Source organism: Quercus lobata, chromosome 12 (assembly GCF_001633185.2).
Source record: "Quercus lobata isolate SW786 chromosome 12, ValleyOak3.0 Primary Assembly, whole genome shotgun sequence".
In the NCBI taxonomy this organism is placed as follows: Eukaryota; Viridiplantae; Streptophyta; class Magnoliopsida; order Fagales; family Fagaceae; genus Quercus; species Quercus lobata.
In genome coordinates, this window is record NC_044915.1 from 41729487 (window position 1) to 41745768 (window position 16282).

The following is a 16282-nucleotide window of genomic DNA, read 5'->3' on the forward strand; positions in this document are numbered from 1 at the left end:
ACAGGTAAAGAAAGCGTGTGATATTGCATAATTAGCAGACCGGAAGTACATGATGTTATTGTTTCCAAAGATGTCAAATATGTTTAAAAGTTTACAGCTCCTGATGGGATTTAAGATTTTCAGTTTGTACTGTAGTATTTATTTATATATCCAACTGATCAACCCAAGATGATGATCATATAGGTTCCAGTAAATATAAGTTAGGGTACAACTTTTTCAAAAGCATAAAATCTTCTTTAGTTTCAGATGCTTGTACTCTTTTAGATGCTGTATGCTAAATGACGCAGGGTAGGTGGTAAGGCTCAGGACTACTTTTAAATGGGGCATGGGAAAACAATGTGATATTAGAGTCATTAATAGGACTTAACTTTGATCTATGGTTTGGTTTATCAAACCATGATTAAGATGAAGAGAAGAAAATAAAAGAGTATTTGAACAACTTTTGAGAAAAACTACCAAAATTTTCAGTATAATACGTATACAAATGCTGATTGTTCTCCATAATCAATCATCCCTCTACACCGTTTTTATAATAAAACCTCACTTAAAAGAGTATTATAACAACTTTAGGGTTTATAAATGTTTCTACAAAAAAATAATTTAAGATTTCTAAATAAACTAGGAAATGAAAAAATAATAATAATAATAATAAACTAGGAAATAATAAAAATAGAGATAAGCTAGGAAAGAAAGTAAATCTAAAATTCAAAATCAACTAGAATTCTCAACTCAACTAAAAGACTAATTTGGAAACTAAATAAATTTAAATGAATTAAGGAGGTAATCTGTTGCTTTCTTCACCAAATATTGACTTTATATTCTCGATTTCTGTTGGACCTTGATTTGTCATTATTCTTGCCACTGAATTTTTGTAGGATTACCGTTGGATATGCTAAAATGGAATCAAATATAGAAATACAGCATATCCCTCACGTAAAAAGATTATTTCATACACCCTGTGTAGTACACTTCATCTCTCTTCGTAAAGATGAGTTTCATGTACAGGAACCACTTGGGATACCTAATATTATGTGACATGAATATCTGGTATTAGACATATCTTTTAGATTTGTAATATTTAGTTTAAATAATTAATTTCAAAAAAAGATCACCAATTTTTGTAATACACTGCGTTCATTGAATAATTTCATCATGGATGCCACACTAATCTGAAATCACCATTTCATTGTAGGAAGTGATTGCTTCAATTTAATTAATTTAATGTTGATTTAATTTTCCTAATTTCTTTTCATCCGTGACATTATAAATGTTTTATTAAGTGTTGTTTTCAAAATTCCAAATATCTCCAGTAATTAATTTGTTAATGAATTGCACAACATTATTTTTTTGGGGTTGGAATCAATGTCTTATATTCAATTTATCTATATGTAATTTTTTTTTTGAGAAAATATCTATATGTAATTCAAGTAAATTCAAGCAAAGAGGATCTCTCATGGGACTTGTTAGGGGTTATAATTTCATTAGCAAAAGTATACTTTTGACCCTTAAAATTTAGAATTATTTTTATTTTGCCCATTTATGTTTGATTGTGGTTTTATATATACTGGTCTTGCCTCCATTTTTCTTAATAATTTGAACATTAAGTGCCCTTAATATTCAACTACTTCCTCAAATGTTAGCTTTAAAATGCAAGAATTTTATTGTTACAGGCCAAAAAAAAAAAAAAAACTATGAATAGTGAGATTGACCTACAGTCATGCATTTCGTGGAATAGAATATTTATTTATAAACAAACTAATAATTGTCATCTTTTGTAGTATATATATTTCTTTTATTTTTTTTTTATTTTTTATTTTTTTTATATATATATTTTTTTCTGCTAGGTAAATAAAAGTAGGTGCATGGGGTTTGAGACATCGAACAACATAACAAATAGTAAAATCTATTGTTGAAAACTTGTTCCACAAGCTTAATCCCATTCATAAATCTTCAATATTGTTCCAATTAGATGGATGCTGTTCAAGCGCAACCATCCTATCCCAACCTTGACATTGCTATTAAAGCTTTTGGCCGGCCTAATAGCCTTCTACGTGTCTATAGTTACGACCTTGGTATCTTTGTCCAGCGGACATTTTTTCATCTTCAGTGACCAACGGAATAATGCAGCTTCCTTGTATCTGGTGACCCGCTTGTCGCTTTCGCTTATAACATTCTTTGTCATTACGCAGTTTCCGCTGTACCTTCATTTGCTGTGGGCTAACTTGAAGAAGGTGCCACAACGTAGATACTGGCTTCATTTGGAAGAATAACTAGTATTTATAATTGAGAAATATCTATTACATGCATGCTGAAACACAAAAAGGAACACATATACACATACACACGAGATTTAAAATAAAAAATTGTGATTTTCCGATCACAATTTCCAATATTCCTATCTTTCTTCCAGAGTTTGATGTTAAGGTTATTGATTGATTGATTGATAAACTCATTTACAGTTTCTCCAATAAGATTGATGCTGGCCACTTGTATTTGTTTGTGTGTTCTATTTCAATAAATTAAAACAAATATCCGAGGGAATTGTATGTTATATACCTTCTTAATTAAGTTATTGGACTACAATTTTTCGTTGGGAGTTCAATTTGTGTAAATGCTTTATTTTTTATTATCACTATTCGCAGACCTATGTGATGCGTGGAAATAAATAATTTTTTTGTATCGTACTATAATGTATAATTTTCTGAGAAAATTTTTTGACGATAATTTGTTCTCCCTATAAATTAATCAATTTCTATTTGGTCCAATTTGGTCTATTCTTTATTTTCGAGTTACAAAATACAAAGAAAAATACTAAAATAGACATTAGAATTTAGACATATGAGCCCTAAAAATGATAAATATTCAGAAATCTTATTCGGTCCACATTAGTTTTATTCTGTCCATCCTGTCCTTTTCGATCAAATTTGTTTCTATTCAGTCCAATTCTACCCATTCGCTCTTATTCTATCCACTTCGGCCTAATTCGGTCCACTTAGTACACATTGGCCCTATTCGGTCCATATTGGTCCTATAATGTCCACTTTGGTCTAATTCCGTCCATGTAGTCCACATTGGCCGCATTCAGTCCACATTGGTTCTATTCAGTCCAATTCAGTTCTCTTTCATCCATTTTTTCTACTTTGGTTCTATTCGGTCTATTCTGTCCATTTTGATCCACTTTAGTCCTATTTGGGCCATTTGTTCTGATTTGGTCCTATTTGGTCCATTTTGTCAACTTTGGTTCTATTCGGTCTATTCTATCCACTTCAGTCCTATTCATTACACAATGCTCTTATTCAGTCCACTTCAGTCCTATTCCGACCACTTCGGTTTTATTGTTGCTACGTTTTTGTTGAGCCATATCAATGAAGCCACTTTAGATCATTTCAGTATGACTAAATTTAATTGAAAGTCTTTCTATACATAAAGGCTATTAATACACAAATGTAATCTTTAGGACAATTATTCATTTGTTTTAATGTTGTTACTTTTAAATAAATTGCATGAGATTGATTATACATTTAAGCAAAATAAATAAATAAATAAATAAATAAATAATTATATATATATATATATGTATGTATGTATGTATGTATAATTTTTATTTAAATAAATTATTCAAATTATTCATTCTTTTAAAAGAGATTATCATGATATATAATCAAAACTCATATTCAAATTTACACTAAATATGTATAATTTATTATCTAAATTTTATTGTAAAGAGAGAGACTACTTGTAATGGGAAACTAAAAAAATACAACACCAAAACGTATGAACCAAAATAAGTTTTAAATCACAATGATTCATCAATATAAAGTAGAGTTGCAAGAAAGAATAAAAAATGAAGAGAAAGAGAATAACCACTTTTTCAAGAGAGAATTTGAGAGAGAATAATAAGAAATTTATATAAAATAATATGAGAAGAAAAAAGGTAAAAATAAAAAATATAGTAATAAACACCAAATTATCCAAGTCATGTTATGTAATAATAAAATAAGATTATATTCTTATATATATTTTTATAATGCAATATGATAGCATCTATGAAGTCAAAGAGAATAAAAAAGATAACAATTTAAAAATACAAAACTTAATCACATCAACCCAAAGTATAGTTCTAAATAATACAAAAATTTATCAACCTAAAGTAGAAATGCATGAAAAATATTTAAAAAAAAATCCACCAAAAATGAAAAAAAGAAATGCTAGAAAGAAAGAAAAAGAGAGAAATAACATTTTGTGTATGAAAAAACTATGAATAGAATGAAAAAGAAAATTGTAAATTTATAGTAAGAGAAAGGGAATAAGAAAAGCAAAAAAGGAAAAAAAAAAAAAAAAAAAAAAAGGAAGATGAAGGGATTGAGGAAAAGTGATATTAAGGTTGATAGTCGTGGATAGATGAAAAGGAAAAAATGAGGGGAAAAGTTTGAAAAATTATAACTATAAGTTGGGAAATTAATAAGGAAAAAAAGATAATTAAAAAAAAAAAAAAAGATAGAATGTTGAAAATTGGTGGATAATGTGACCGTTGTTGTAGCTCAATAGGAGCGTTGCAACACTGAATGTTACACTTCAGTTTATATATATATATATATATATATATATAAATTATGAACTTGAATATACTAATGTTGTGGGTTCAACGTTATATAGTTTGTAGGAAAGGAAAAGTTTATAGAGTTGCTCATTTTCATTTTCTTCGACTATTAATTGTCTAAACACAGGGGTAAAGTTAGGATTTTTTGTTTGGAGGGGCCAAATTATAGTATTAATATATTAGTTAAAAGTCAAGATAAACCATCACATATATGCGTAAATGCATACATATATAAACCTTAATATTTTAATACTAGAGTATGTCATAATTTATAAATATATTGTATACAAAACGATCAACTTTGACATATGCATATTCGTGAGATAATTTTTTAGGAAAACCCCTCATCTTTTAAATTCTAATGAGTATACAAAATTTATTTAGTTTGATGTTGTATGTATATGTTTACAAAAAAAAAAAAAAAAAAATTCAAGAAAACAAAAACTAACTTGTTTCCCTAACTACTAGACTAATTGACAAATTCTATTTTTTAAGAGATCATTGAACTAACTCACATAAAATAAAATAATTTTTAAAATTTTGGGGTGATATTAAGTGGATTAGTCACATTATCATTGAAAAATATGATGTTAGAAAAATTGAAATACAAATGCCCCTTAATTAGTAATTTTGCATATAAAAAAGGCAACAAGAATATATATATTTTAAATTAAAAAATTATAATATGAAAAGTTAAATAAATACTATACAAATAATATTTAATGATAAAAAATATGACTTATAGTTGTCATTACGCTTCAAATTTTAGTAAAACAGCCCTGATTTGGCCTCATCACTACTGTATGCTATTCCGTGTTTATTTCCCAGGTATCAATTCTCTACTTAAAACATGCCCAATTGATATGTACGTGCTCTTCCTTTTTTTTTTTTTTTTTTTTTTTTTTTTGTGACGAAGATGTTCTTCATTTCTCATTTAAGTTAACATGTTTCTTTCCTCCCAAAAAAAAAAAAAAAAAAAACATGTAACACGTTCCCTCTTTATCCTTTTTAAGGCAAGGTTCTAGTTCCTTTCTTTTCTTTTTAATATTTAGGAACAGAAAGAGGTTTTAATTCTTGTACTTCAAAAGGGGATGGAGAGAGACTACTCATACTAGCAAATAATATGGAATATTAGCTTAATTAAACTCTAAGTCTTGTGAATCCGGGTTTACTGCACAATCTCCTCTATCATTATAAATAGTTGCTCAAATCACCAAAATGATGGTATAAATAAATTGCTAGGTTTCTTCCTTTCTCATTTTATTTTTTGATAGAGTTTCAAATTATGACATTCGTTATTGATAATTGTGTTCTTTGTCATTAGTTATGACACCAATCGGTTTTTAGTGAAAGCGGACATTGAATTTCAGATTTATCATTCAACATTAAAAAATTTTACCAGTTGAGTTAACTAAAACCTACTTTTCATTTTTCATTTAAGTTAATATGTTCCCTCTTTGTCTTTTTTAAAGCAAGATTCTAGTTTATTTACTTTATTTTGGAACAGAAAAAGGTTTTAATCCATGTACTTCAAAAGGTGACGGAGAGAGTGCACTCATCGGGCAAATAATATGGAATATTAGCTTAATTAAACTCCAAGTCTTATGGACCCCCTTTCAAAAAAAAAAAAAAGAAGTCTTATGGACCCGGCTTTACTGTGCCATCTCCTTTTTTTTATCATTATAAATAGCTTGCTGAAATCACCAACATGATGCTGTAAATAAATTGGTAGGTTTCTAGTGCGCCTAGGACAATATTGCCTCGGAAAGCTCAACTCCAACTTATGGTCTTGGAATATGACTTGGCAGCCAGAGACATTTTTTCCTGTAAGTAGAACCTTTTTTTTTTTTTTTTTTGGGGGGGGGGGGGGGGGGGGGGGCTTAAACCATCTTTTAGTAATTTAGGGGCTGGAGATACTAATCCAAAAAAAAAAAAAAAGTGACTAGAGAGATATTGATCCGAAGTAAGATGTGTTCTCTTGAATTATTACATTGATCCTTTCTAGTTAACTCAAATTTATGAAAGTTTTTATAATTGAATAAGAGGCTTGTATTTGACATAATGATAAAGACAATTATCCGTAAAAAATTTTATATGTGCAAATCTTATCTTATTTATTAAATTAATTGACAACCTCACTCCTATAGCTATATATGGTATTTGCCATAAAATTTTAAGCTTCAAAACTTTCTTTAATTAATTTTTTATTTTTATTTTTTTATGTCAAATAATTAACAAATAAATTAAAGGAATTGTTCTAGGTTTTTTGCCCCGCCCCGCCTTGACTTGCTTTGCCCCTTGTAGGTTTTCCCCGCCCCACAAAGGTGGTGGGATAAGAATGGGGCCGGATTTTAGCCCCCGCTTTGGGGCGGGATAGGGATAGATTTAGACATTTTAGCTCCACCCCACTCCATCCCCATCCAACTTCACGTTGATAAGAATTACAATTATAAAATTTTCATATCCTAAATTTATGCTATTTAAACAAATAAATTAATACTAGCTTATTTAAATGCATGAATATTCAATTTTTTTTGTTTGTTTTTGTTGTTATATTGTCTTGTTAAATACTTTGATAATATTATTTAACTATTGCTAATAATTAGTTTGATTTGATAAGATAAAATTAGTTGTAATTTCAAGTATATTTATATTAATGAAATAGATTTTATTAAAAAAATTATAATAATTATGAGGCAAGTTAAAATAAAATAGAATTTTAAGAGATGGGGCAGGGCCCCAAGGGATGGGGATGAGGCAAGGAAGCTTTCCCCATCATATGGGGTAGGATGGGGGTGAAGATCCCATCCTTCGGCCCCGCCCCTCCCCATCATTACCATCCCTACCTTAGACTTCTAAACAAAGTAGGAAATAAACTGTAGAAATAAATTAGGGAAGAATATTCAAATTTTAATAGAAATCATTATGTCTACTAAAAGACTAACATGGAAACTAAATTAAATAAAATCAATTAAGGATGTAATTTGTTACTTTCCCAATTATATTCTTAGAGATTGACATCATCTTCTTGATTGCCGGTGAACCCCACTCAATCAGGATTGGTGCCATTGAATTCTGGGAGGATTTCTGTTGAATGTGCTAAGATGGCATCAAAAATAGAAATACAGGACGCGGACAAGTGCATGATTGATCACCCCTGGACTCCTGCGTCAACAGAGGACATGTTGGAAACAAAAATAGAAACATCTAAGGTACTCCGATGCATAAAATTATTTTATTCACTTCATGTATTACACATTTACACCTCTCTCTCATGTTGGGGGGAAAAAAAGTCTTCTGTATGAGATTCACATGTAGTTTAATTGACACCTCTCATGCACAAAGTGCTTAAAAATCTAAGAGAGAAATGTTCGAACTACGGAGTTAACAATATGTTATGACCATCTAAAAAAAAGACCCTAAGAATATGAGAGAAAAGCGTGGTATTGGAAACTTTTAGATTTACCAAATCTAATTTTATTCATGAAGTTGATCTATTTTAAATAGAGATGAGAGGCAACTTAGCTGCCAGCAAGAGTTGTTATAGTAAGTGCAAGGACAAAAAAATATACTATCTTCATCCCACTTTCTTGGTCCTTGTTAAAAAATTTAACTCGTTAAGGGAACATCATTCAATATTGTGATGCCTTTTAGTAAAAATAAAAAATTGTACGTATAAGTTTTCAAAACTACTATTATTAATTTAAACTCTAATGATAAGATCATATATTGAATTTTTAAATAAAATAAAGGGTAGGTTAAGAAATTATTTTTTAAACTTTTTAAAAAGAATTAAACTTTTTTAATTGATTGCACAACCGAAAATCTTGTTGCTCAATTGATTGTATAACTATAGTTTAAATTGATAAGGGTAGTTTTGAAACTTAAACTTAACAGACAATGTTTTGAATGATTCCCCCCCCAACAAAATTTAAATTTTCTAAACAAAATCAATGGAACAAAAATTTTATTTTTATATATTGGCGTGTTTGGGGATGTTTGTGGATCAGACTCATTTCAAGTATAAAATGATAAATAAATAATAAAAAATCCATTAATTGCTACACAAACTAATCCTAATTATTCTGTCCATTTTTTTCATCTTCATTGTTCCATATAGATGGAGATGGAGTGGATTTCAGATTGGCTTCAAGATCAAGATCATATTAAAAAATGCGAGGAGACTTCAATCTTCAACCTCGACAAGGCCCAAAGAAGATTGTTTAAAAGTGCCGTCAATGGTAATTGGGATGATGTCCTTGTTCAATGTAAAGGACAAAATTGGGCCTTCGATGTCAAGGTCACAAAGTCAGATGACACAGTATTCCACCTAGCAGCCTACAATAGACGTGAAGATATTTTTGAAGGACTTCTAGAATTATTACCATGGGGAACCGGTCATGAACACATCGCAATGAGTGCTTTAGAAAAGGCAAACATGGAAGGAAATACCCCTCTCCACATTGCAGCAACAGTGGGGAGTGAGAAGATGTGTCGCAGCATAGTTAAAAGATCACGGTCAAGAGCATTACTAAGTGTTCTTAACAATGAAGGTGAGACCCCTTTCTTCTCAGCAGCTCTTCATGGTCACAAAGACGCTTTTCTATACTTGGCTTCTATCTGCAACCGGGTAGAAGGCTACTTTTACAGTCAAAGGAACGATGGTGACACTATACTCCACCGTGCCATCTCTGCAGAACACTATGGTGAGCAATATTTTTCATGCTTAAGAGGAACACTACACTCGTGCACAGAGGATAATTTATGTAGAGCTTTTATTAATTTCCCCCTAACATTATTTTGTTTAATATTATTTCATATTATATCACTAAGTTTGTTTTGAAGTAAAATATTACAAATTTTACATGTAAAATGTTTTCAATAATATATTTTTGAGTATTTAGTATGACAAGTAAAATTTTTCACAAAAACCACAAAAACCAATAGCTCAGTCACTAAAGTCACTAGTAACAGAGGCCTTGTGACCAAATCGTCAGAACAATGTCTCCAGTGACGTAACTACTAGAACAAGTTGTTGGAATGACACCGATCGTCGGAATGGCATCCCTAATCACCAGAATGACGGCACTAATCATTGGAGTTGCAACTCCAAACACGGGATAGTTGCCATTGGTTCTTGTAACAGCAGCTCCAGCCATCAAACCGTCAACATCGACTCCCCAGCCCATTGAATCGATGACCTAACCACTAGATGGGGGAGAGGAATCCACTTTATGTTTTTGTAAGATGTTTTATCAAAATTTGAAGGCTAAAACATTTTATAAAAGGTTTTACAATAAACAGAAAATATTTTACATAATGTTTGACCAAATTTTTGCATGCAAAAAAGCACATAAAAATAGAAAATATTTTACTTCGAAACCGACGAAATATAAATTACATTTTGAGTTTTTGAAGTGGATTATAAACGGTGAAATTATGACATAAGTTAGTAAATAAATGTGATAGAACAGTTGATGAGAATTGACAACTTGTGCTGTTGTGCAAGAGGTGGCTGTTAATTAGAATCTAAGATACGCCTGAAATGCTATTAATTTGTTATTATATTAAGTCACATTTGGTTATTATGCTTGGCAGAATTGTCCATTATAATACTTAACAAGTATGAACATCTTGTAAACGTTGTCAACAAGGATGGCAATACCCCTCTCCATCTCCTGGCACATAAACCGTCCGCCTTCAAAAGTGGCAGCGATCTTTGCTGGTATGAAAAGATCATCTATCACTGTAAGTATACTGTAAAATTTTCAAGATTATTTATTTTTTTTTTTTTTGGTGAACAATTTTCAAGATATGTTAATAGTGTATTTAAAGTCACTCATTTTTTCTTTCTTTTCATTTGCTCCTACTTACTCTTCTTTTTCTAATATCGGATTACAAAGTTGTCAAGAATTTTGTAATACAAGTAGCACTTCTTGATATATTTTGAATAAAAGCATCAAAGTCTTGAATTCTCTCATTCTATTGTAACTATCAAATTCATGTTTAAAAATAAAACCAACAATTACAAAGCAGTTTGAAGAAAAATATTATTAATGTCACGGAACAAAATTATCAACCCTTCCGTAACTCAAGTTCCTTCGAATCTTTATTGACATTTACTTCCAATTAACTGTTGCTATATGTTAACTTACGGGTTAATTATCATGCATTGCTTTAAGTTGGTTGATTTAGACATGTGAACTGAATAGTTTATACTTCATCCTAAATATGTCTTACCTTTACGAATATAAATCATCTATCTTAAGCTTAAAGGTGATTAGGCTGTAATTTGAAATTTAGGGTCTAAATCATTACTAAAATTAAAAATTGGTAGTCTCAAAAACCTAAAAATTCCTATATATGTATGTATGTCTGTGTGTGTGTGTGTGTGTGGAGGGGCTTAAGAAAGATATGCTTTTATTTTATTTAATTTTACACTAAAATACTCGTTACATTTTATGTGACTAGTCTTTTAGGTGCTCAGATAACTTTCAAGTGCAGATTACTTATGTATTTATATCAATAGTGGCTAACTAATAAGAAGAATTAAAATAGTTTAGAAATAGAGTTTTTTTTTTTTTTTTTTTTTGAGAAATCTAAGAGTTCAATGGAAAATTTTAGTTGTAATGGAAATTACATTATTTACCAAAAAAGGATATGTGTTTATTTTCATATACAATGTGCTTCACTGCTTTGTAACTGAACTACTTTCATTTCAGCATTTTTAACAATGGACGACGTAGAGAAGGTAATTAAGGACGCAGATAGAGTGGACCTTGAAAGAGAACAGGCTAACCATGGAGGTAGACGCCTAAGTGATAAATGTTCTCACACACAAACATCTGAATGTGTTTCTGGAAAAAAAAGCACATTGACATTAGTTTGTTCAAGTACATAGAAAAGGGACAAAAAAAAGTACTCATGACTTGAGCTTCTATTAATTGTTATTGGTTAGGACAATGATATTAATAAACATATTTATATTGATTGATTGTCTTTGTGTATAGGACGCCCATCGCTCAACGAAGCTCAATCAAAGCTTCCACATATTTACAAACCCTGCTTTGAGTTTTTAAAACTTGTATCCAAGGCAGTGTTATCTATATTTGGTATTCTCCATTGTACCCTGCTTTATTTCTGTTTTGTTGTCTTTGTATATGTCAATTTAATGAAACTTTCATTTGAGATCTGCCTTATAACTGAGTTCCTTTTCATTTTCAGTATTTTCTTCGATATGCTACAAGAAAAGAAAACGCCCAAGGAGGGAAGCTGATACAGAGAACCCTCAGGAAGGTACATACTTTATATCAAAGCGAGAAATGTTCACACCACAATATGTTACAAGAAAAGAAAATGTTCACACTAATTGTATGAGTGTTAAAGAAGCTTTATTTTATTTTATTATTATGACAATTATATAAGTTTGAGAAAAAGTTAGCACAAAAATTTATTTGAGTGGTCTAACTTGAGCTTCTGTTGCTATTGGATCTTATTAAGAGAACGATACTATTAAATGAATTGGTCCATTAGTTTGTAAGACTTGCGTAGCGAAATTTGTAATATCCCAACGTTACACTTATTCTTTTTATTGCAGGAGACTTATCACGCCAAGGAGATCGAGGGCCTCGATTAGCAGTTCCACCTAATTACAAAACCTGCTGTTCGCCTGTAGGACTTGTCTCCAAGGCAGTGCTAACTATATTTGGTATCCAAACACTGTCCATTAATTTCTGTTCTATTATTGTATTACTTAAAAGACACGAATCCAATTGGTTTTATGTCTTTAGGATCGGATATGGCACGGAAGGTATGGGAGAAGAAGGTGAGGCATACGTGGTCCATTCTAATCATGAACAAACTACTGCATCACACTTCAATGTATCAGCTTCCAGCTTCACAAGGTAAATCTTCAATTCCTTCCAACTTACCCGGTGATAACTGTCCATGCAAAATTTAATTCTAGTCTATTCTACGTTAACTTTTTTCAAGGAACTAGAAGAATGAAGGAAAATTACAGGATTCCCTTTTAAGAGTTTGGGATAAGTAAAAACTTAATCAAGAATTTTTAATTGTGACAAAGAAATCCTGAACTTAAAAAAAATAAATAAATAAAGTTTCAATGCGTTCTTAAAAGCATTTTGACACAACTCCTATTAAGATGGATGTTCTTTTACTTGTGATCATCCATATTTTACTTGTTAACTTTCAAATAAGTTTCATGCAAATTATTTTCCTTATTAACTGAGCAACAATTTGAAGTTTTGTAGTAATAGAGTTTTATTTAAATTAAACTATGTGGTGTCGAATCTATTGTGTATTGAGGAATGATGAAATCAAATTAGATGATTGATTACCAACATGAAACTTGAAACCATTTTATTTGTGCGTTTGGCACTAGTTTAAAAAGCTAGTTTTTTTTTTACTATTTAGTTTATTTTTGCTATTATTTATGGGTCTCATTGTACTTTTTGGTACTATTTATAGGAATCATTGTATTATTTCGACTTCCTTTTAGTTTTATTTATAGTACTTTCAGCAAAAAAAAAAAAAAAAAAAATCAATTTCAGCTAAATAAGCTATTTCCAAACAGACCCTAATTGAAATAATTTGAAGTTCAAGATTTAATTTATTAGGAAGCTATGGAGAAATTATGTACTTTTCTTCAAAGGGGGAAAAAAAAAAGAATAAATATGTTGCAGCTGCTCAATATTTTTTAGGCTCCCAAAAAAGGAAGAGTTTTGGTATTAATTGGAGTAAAATTTATTGTCCTATGCAATGACAGAGCAGGAAAAGAAAAAGGAGTTCCTTTTTCAGTCAAATGCGAAAAGTAATGCAACACCCATACTGATTGCAGCAAAGAATGGAATTTCCGAAATGGTTAAGAAAGCCCTTAAACGTGATCCCATGGCCATGTATGACGTGGATGAGAAAAAGAAGAACATTGTGCTATTGTCAGTGGAGCATAAGCAACCTCATGTGTATGAGCTTCTACTCTCACTCGAGAAGAAGAATATTATAAAAAAAAGCATATTCTATGAAGTGGATGATGAAGGGAATAGTGCATTGCATCTTGCTGCGATGAAAGCAGAATTTGATTGGCCAGTTCCAGGAGCCGCATCCCAAATGCAGTGGGAAATCAGATGGTATGAGGTACGAATCCAAAACAACCAAGCTTAAGAGGAATTTTCTTGAGATTCCAAGGCCTCTATACATAATATTTTTCCTAGGTTTACAAAATAATGTGATGATCAGGATAACATTCTCAGCATTTGATTTTGTTGAGAGAGAGAGAGAGAGAGATCACTCAAAATAATTTTTTGAATGCGCTTAATACACCTCACGACTGGTTCAATTTTGAGTCTTAAAGTACTGGACTTATAGTTAACTTTATAATATATTATGTCACATAAGTTTTTGAGCTCTTACAATTTTACTCATCATTATTTTAATATTTAAATATACTCTACATTTAACCCTCCGTTAGAATCTTGGTAAATCATAATTTCATTAACTAGCTGAATATATATTCTATATATAAGCACCATACAATAAATGCCTAATGCAATAATATATAATTACATATACAAATATAATCATAATAAATATTTATTAATAACTATTGTAATTATAAGATTTCATATTTAGACAAAATGAAAATAAAAGAAAAAAGGATCTTATTATCGTAAACTTTTTCACGCATTACATGAATTACTGACTAGTATATTACATAATAAAAATTAGGTTCTAGTATATTACATAATAAACTTTCTCGTGCTATATTCTTTATGTGAGAAGTGGTTACACTCTCACTAATTATTAAATTATTCATTAATTCTTTCCTTGCAAATCTTCAGTTGATAATACAATAGGTAATATAAACCAATAATTATAGTTTACCGTGTAAATTTTACATGAATAGTATAATATAAACTACTGTTTTTCTATATATTTTATGGAACGCAGTACATACAGAAATCCATGCCAAGAAGGTTCCTCTTTCTCTGCAACAAAAAAGACCAAATCCCAGAGGTGGTCTTCACCGAAAACCACGTGAGTGTTGTTAAAGAGGGCCGGGATTGGCTAAGCAGCACATCGGATGCATGCTCAGTCGTAGCAGGTCTCTTCGTCTCGATAACCTTTTCCACGGCAATCTCCGTGCCCGATGATGTCAGAGATAACAAACACGTTAAGGCATCCAAAATTTTCGCTGCCTCATCCTTTGTCTCCTTCTACACTTCACTCATAGCAGTGGTCATGTTCCTTTCAATTCTCACATCTGGGTGTAAAGAAAGAGATTTTCGCCGTGCCTTACCATGGAAGCTTTTGTTGGGTTTAATAGCATTCTATATGTCTATAGCTTCTACCTTGGTATCTTTCACAACTGGACATTTCTTCATCTTCAGGACTCAACTAAACTTTGTGTCTTCCACCTCGTATATAGTGACCTACCTGCTGGTAACAATGTCTTCTATGGCAGTCTTTCCGCTCTTCTTTCATTTGATGTGGGCTACCTTCAAGAAGGTGCCACAACGTAAATACAGGGTGACTATTCCTCACTGGCTTTATTTGGATGAGTAACTAGTATTTACATTCCAATCTTCTTCAAAAGCCTGATGACTCAGGTTATTGATTGATAAATTTTTTCCACTAATATTGATGATGGACTTGTACCGTGTGTTCTATTTCAATAAAGTAAAACATTTATCTGTGTGAATTCAATATTATCTACCTAATTAATTAAGTTGTTGAACTATAATTTATTGTTGGGAGTCCACTTTGTCTGAATGTTTTATTTTTTTATTATCATCGTGAATTTGAATGTTTTGAGTTGATCAACTTTAATTATATACAGTTTGTACGAACTAAAAATATTATAGAGTTGGTCGTTTTCATTTAAATTTGTCAGATTAAATTTAGTAAACAAACCAGTCTCATACTCATGTTTAAGCTTGACTATAAAATGAGTCAAGTTCAAATATAATAATGTGTTCATAAGCAAGTTTGTGTGGATAAGACTTGATTTAAATTTTAATGTGTGCATGAAAGCAAAAAGCATCTGACCTCTACATTTAACTACTTCAATCTCATTATATTGAGAGAATGTCATTCAAAAAGAATGAGGAACAAAAATAAGCTTTTTTTTTTTTTTAATGTGCCATTGAAGATCGCTAATGTATTTTAATTAGCAAAAAAGTAAGAAGAATATAATTTCAAATTAGACTGCATAATAATTTAGGGACAAGGTTTCTATTTCCTTCAACCTATTGCATAGTGAATTAGAAATCTATTTTTTAGGTTTTTAGATCCCTGTAAACTATATTGCTTAACCTAATTAATTAACTAATTGAATACTTAGGTTTATTATTCAGATTTAGGTTAAAACAATAAAGTCATATCATGTAAAACAGCCGAAAATAAAGAACATAATGATATGATCACCTAGGAAAACCAAACCGGTAAAATACCTAGAAATGATTTAACCTAGCTATCCTCAAGGTAAAAACAAATCCGCTATAGAGAATCGAAGTTTACAATAAGACTTAAACCACTAACATCCTATTGCTACCACATGTAGAATTTACTGACACGACCACGTGCAAGCTCCGAATACATGGACTCCTTCTCTATTAGGCCTTTGCAACACAAGCACCCACACTTGTGACTTTGAGAACCCACTTA

General features: G+C 30.7%; 1 protein-coding gene across 1 annotated transcript; it reads left to right on the forward strand.

The window, feature by feature from the left end:
• Positions 1-7704: 7704 nt before the first annotated feature.
• On the forward strand, positions 7705-15181 carry LOC115970670. Its single transcript, XM_031090263.1, has 9 exons — positions 7705-7812; positions 8721-9306; positions 10199-10348; positions 11323-11406; positions 11825-11896; positions 12198-12308; positions 12391-12504; positions 13386-13753; positions 14567-15181. The coding sequence occupies exons 1-9, from the start codon at positions 7705-7707 to the stop codon at positions 15179-15181; spliced, it is 2208 nt and encodes a 735-aa protein (XP_030946123.1).
• Positions 15182-16282: the final 1101 nt, after the last annotated feature.

Excerpts from the sequence above, each read along its gene's own strand:
- LOC115970670 (XM_031090263.1), top strand. The coding sequence starts at position 7,705 with ATGGCATCAAAAATAGAAATACAGGACGCGGACAAGTGCATGATTGAT. Across the intron at positions 9,307-10,198 it reads CATCTCTGCAGAACACTATG|AATTGTCCATTATAATACTT; the intron begins GTGAGCAATATT and ends TATGCTTGGCAG. Across the intron at positions 11,897-12,197 it reads TACAGAGAACCCTCAGGAAG|GAGACTTATCACGCCAAGGA; the intron begins GTACATACTTTA and ends TTTTTATTGCAG.